Here is a 1,930-nt window from a genome sequence, read left to right as displayed (position 1 = left end):
GGGGGACGACACACGGGTCAGGAGGTGACATGGGGAACACGGGACACACACACACGAGTGGGGGGTGACACGCGGGGAGTGGACACACGGTGGGGACACACACGGGGTAAGGGGACACACAGGGGGTGGGAGGAACCGGGGGGGGGAAGACACAGGTGGTGGGGGGACACGAAGGACGCACACACACGGGTAGGAGCACACGCAGGCGGGGATACACGGACGGGGGGACACGGGTGGGAGCACACATAGGCGGGGGGACACACGGTGGGGGGCACGGGGGACACACACACACGAGCGGGGGTCTCGTACCTTCTTCAGCTCCAGGTCCACGGGCGCCGCCATCTTGTCCCCGCACGGCGCATGCGCGGGGCGAGGAGGCGGTTCCGGCGGCTCCTGAGGGACCGGCCGGGGCTTCCCCGGAGAGGCAGAGCCGTTCCCTGCCTTGGAATCGCGGAATGAGACGGCGTTGGAATGGTCCTTAAAGACCATCTAGCCCCATCCCCTCACCATGGGCAGGGATACTTTCCACCGGACCAGGTTGCTCTGAGCCTCGTCCAACCTGGCCTTGGACACTTCCAGGGATGGGGGAGCCACAGCTTCTCTGGGCAACCTGTGCCAGGGCCTCCCCACCCTCACAATAAACAATTTATTCTGTGTATCTAACCTAAATCTCCCCTTTTTCAGTTTGTACCCATTACTTCTTGTCCTGTCACTACAGTTGCTGACAAAGAGTCCCTTCACGACTTCCCCATAGACCCCTTCAGATCCTGGAAGGTGCTGTGAGGTCTCCACTCAGCCTTCCCTCCTGCAGGCTGAATAGCCCCAGTTTTCTCAGCCTGTCTTCATAGGGGAGGTGCCCCAATCCCCTTATCAACGCCCAGAGTGGCCTCCTCTGGACTTGCTCTGACAGTTCCATGTCCTCCTTATGTTGGGCACACCAGAACTGTACATAGCAGAGGAGGAGGATCCCCTCCTTTGACCTGCTGGCCACACTCCTCGGGATGCAGCCCAGGACCCCGTTGGCTTTCTGGGCTGTGAGTGCTCACTGCTGGTGCATGTTGAGCTTTTCATCAACTGTCACCCCCAAGTCCTTCTCCACAGGGCTGCTCTCCATCCCTTCTCCTCCCAACCTGTTGGTGTGCCTGGGATTGCCACGACCCAGGTGTAGGACATTATGTATTCATATGGGTTCATATGGTCCCACCTCTGCAGCCTGTCCAAATCCCTCTGGATCCACCCCTTCCCTCCAGCATGTGACTGCACCACACAGCTCCTTGTCATCAGCAAACTTGCTGAGTGTGCCCCTGATCCCAACTGTCCGTGTCTCCAACAAAGATGCTGGACAGCAAGTGCAATGAAAAGGAGCATCTCTAGGACTGCCAGCCTTTCCCAGCCCAGTGGGGCACAGGGAGCCAGCCCACTGATCCAGACAGCTTCCCTACATCTCCAAAGCATGTTTGCCACCTCTTGGCCTGTTAAATCTCCACCTGTGGGCAGCCCAACCTGCACAGGGGCAGGACATGTCCCTGTGGGGAGGAGGGCAGAGAGCAGCTGGGCTCTGGGCACAAGTTCCAACTATCTGCTGAGACACCTTCCAGCAGAGCTATTCCCACCAGGATGCTGTGGAGCCCCAGGCAAGTGAAGCTGCCCACTGGCAAAGGCAGAAAAGCTGCAGGACTACAGCAGCTCTGGGAAGGCGAGAAGCAGCAGCAGCACAGTGAGGCAGGGGCACAACCCTGGGGCAGAAGGGCCTCCTGCACAGCAGTCGGGGGCATTATTTCCTTAATAGACTTTGAAAAAGACCAAAGTTTGGAGTCTCTGGTCAAACTGGCATCGCCACAGCACAAAGTCACATTTGCGCAGTCAGTAACTCATTTCTCTGACTCTGGGACTGGGTCACTGCAGCTGCTGAGGCTTTAACTCTCCAGAC

At 58.6% G+C, this 1,930-nt stretch overlaps 1 protein-coding gene across 1 annotated transcript in view; it reads right to left on the bottom strand.

Annotated features, from left to right (window-relative positions):
* PFDN1 (prefoldin subunit 1) overlaps positions 1 to 369 on the bottom strand; it is a 32,768-nt gene extending 32,399 nt beyond the window's left edge. Inside the window, exon 1 of the mRNA XM_027682430.1 lies at positions 310 to 369. Coding sequence (XP_027538231.1) covers positions 310 to 342 — 33 coding nt within the window. The 5' untranslated portion in view covers positions 343 to 369. The remainder of the gene's footprint in view (positions 1 to 309) is intronic.
* Positions 370 to 1,930: the final 1,561 nt, after the last annotated feature.

Source organism: Neopelma chrysocephalum, unplaced genomic scaffold (assembly GCF_003984885.1).
Source record: "Neopelma chrysocephalum unplaced genomic scaffold, ASM398488v2 Primary Assembly neopelma1_63, whole genome shotgun sequence".
Taxonomy (NCBI): domain Eukaryota; kingdom Metazoa; phylum Chordata; class Aves; order Passeriformes; family Pipridae; genus Neopelma; species Neopelma chrysocephalum.
Note: the sequence above shows the minus strand (reverse complement) of the source record. Positions and strands in the feature narration are given on the sequence as shown.